This window comes from Arachis ipaensis, chromosome B08 (assembly GCF_000816755.2).
Source record: "Arachis ipaensis cultivar K30076 chromosome B08, Araip1.1, whole genome shotgun sequence".
In the NCBI taxonomy this organism is placed as follows: domain Eukaryota; kingdom Viridiplantae; phylum Streptophyta; class Magnoliopsida; order Fabales; family Fabaceae; genus Arachis; species Arachis ipaensis.
The window spans coordinates 89,807,229-89,809,028 of NC_029792.2; the positions used below are offsets into that span (position 1 = coordinate 89,807,229).

Below are 1,800 nucleotides of genomic sequence, written 5' to 3' on the forward strand. Positions count from 1 at the left end.
TTTTTGAATAATAATTAAAAAATAATTATTTTAAATCATAAATTATTACTATTTTGTAAAATTTAAAAAGAATTCTAAAATTAATGTTCGAGTTTAAATTATGTTATATCACGATAAATTGGGCAATTAAAAAAAATAAAGAATTCATATAAATCTAAACCGTTTATACGAATGTAAAAAAATATATGATCAAAATTTATTCATATAACAAGGAATGAAAGACTCGGTGTTCCTTGAAAAAGATATGGTCAAAATGACATGCTATTATTAGAGGTAATAAATAATAAATAAAGTAACATTCATTAAAATATGTACAGTCTATTTAAAAATTAAAAAAAAAATTAACCTGATCATTAAACATAATAAAGTAAACAGTTAACAATAAGTGTTGAGTAGGATGATGGGTGAATTCACCATTTGATAATAAGAAAAATACAATAAACGCATTAAATTTGTTCCGTTCATATAAAATGAAATCTAAGGCTCTCGAGAAAAGAGCAAACATATCTACTGAAGCAACAGACGAAAAAAAGAAAAGTTTGTATGCTGAAACAACTCGTGCTAGCATCTAATAATAAATAATAAATAAGAAAAGAATGAATGTTGCTATGCTTTCTTCTGCAAATTGTTTGTTTCAATCAACTCTTTAAGATCCTTAAGGATGGTAGGCTTTGATCGAACATCATGCTGATTTGTCAAAGTTGTAACAAAGTCTTTAGGGACAAAGCACAGTTCCTCAGAATAAAGCTTCTCTTGAACAAAGGGAGAAGTAACAAGAGCACATAGATCTTCACTTGGAGGAGCAACCTCATTTTCTTTCTGCAACCATTATTATTATAGCAAAATATGATAAGCAGAAATGTTTGAACAAACGCAATTAAAACTTATAAAAAAAGGAAGAGTGTTGGATACACACAAGCGCTCAGTCCATTATTTCTAATTGCACTTCTCATTAATTAAATTGCTAAAATTATTGTTTTTAATTGGTGGACCACTTCTCTAATATATAGTTCAGAAAAAAATATTAAAAAACCTCTTGCAATTACCCAAAATAAATAATAGAAAAGAGGCAGTTACATGTTAAACAGATAGATAAGTAGCTCATTTTTTTAATCTCTCAATTTATAATTCTTGTTCCTAAAGTTTCTCTTGTTGTGTTGACCAAATCCTCCCATTCAAATAACTGTTTCCTTAAAATTCTATTTCACTTTCTCTCTCTTTGTATCTCTATCTCATATAACTAATCATATGTATGCAATAATAACATGTATTTATTCTTGAGGAGCAATGTCGAGTTCATGTAGAATTAATCTTCGGTTATTCTACTTTGTTTAAAAAATAAAACATTTTAAATTCAAACAGAAATTATATGGACAAGTGAGGGACAAGCAAAAGATTCTAAACCATTAATATCTAATATAGTCACCCAAAAAAACCATTAATATCTAATATGTAATTAATCATTGATTTCAAATAACTTTAAACATTAGAGGTGATAAAAGAAATTCATGAGTAAATAACATACAAATAATTTCTCCAAAAATAATATTTGGATACTCACAATTAATCCAACCTTAAACAATGAAGAAAAGGAACGAACAAAAATTAAAGCAGCACTGTAGAAGAGTACATGAAGTTGCAACATTAAATATAAAAGAGAAAAACCCAAATCAGTCCCTGACAATTACCTCGAAAGACAACGAGGCCCTGACAAAAAAAACCCCAATCCGGCCCCTAACAAAAAAAATAAACCCAACCCGGCCCCTGACAATTACTTCGAAAGGACAACGAGGTCCTTGT

General features: G+C 28.2%; 1 protein-coding gene across 1 annotated transcript in view; it reads right to left on the minus strand.

The window, feature by feature from the left end:
* The window catches only part of LOC107611249 (transcription factor bHLH52-like), a 2,085-nt gene continuing 891 nt past the window's right edge, over positions 607 to 1,800 (minus strand). Inside the window, exon 2 of the mRNA XM_016313199.1 lies at positions 607 to 819. Within this exon, the coding sequence (XP_016168685.1) occupies positions 607 to 819 (213 nt within the window). The remainder of the gene's footprint in view (positions 820 to 1,800) is intronic.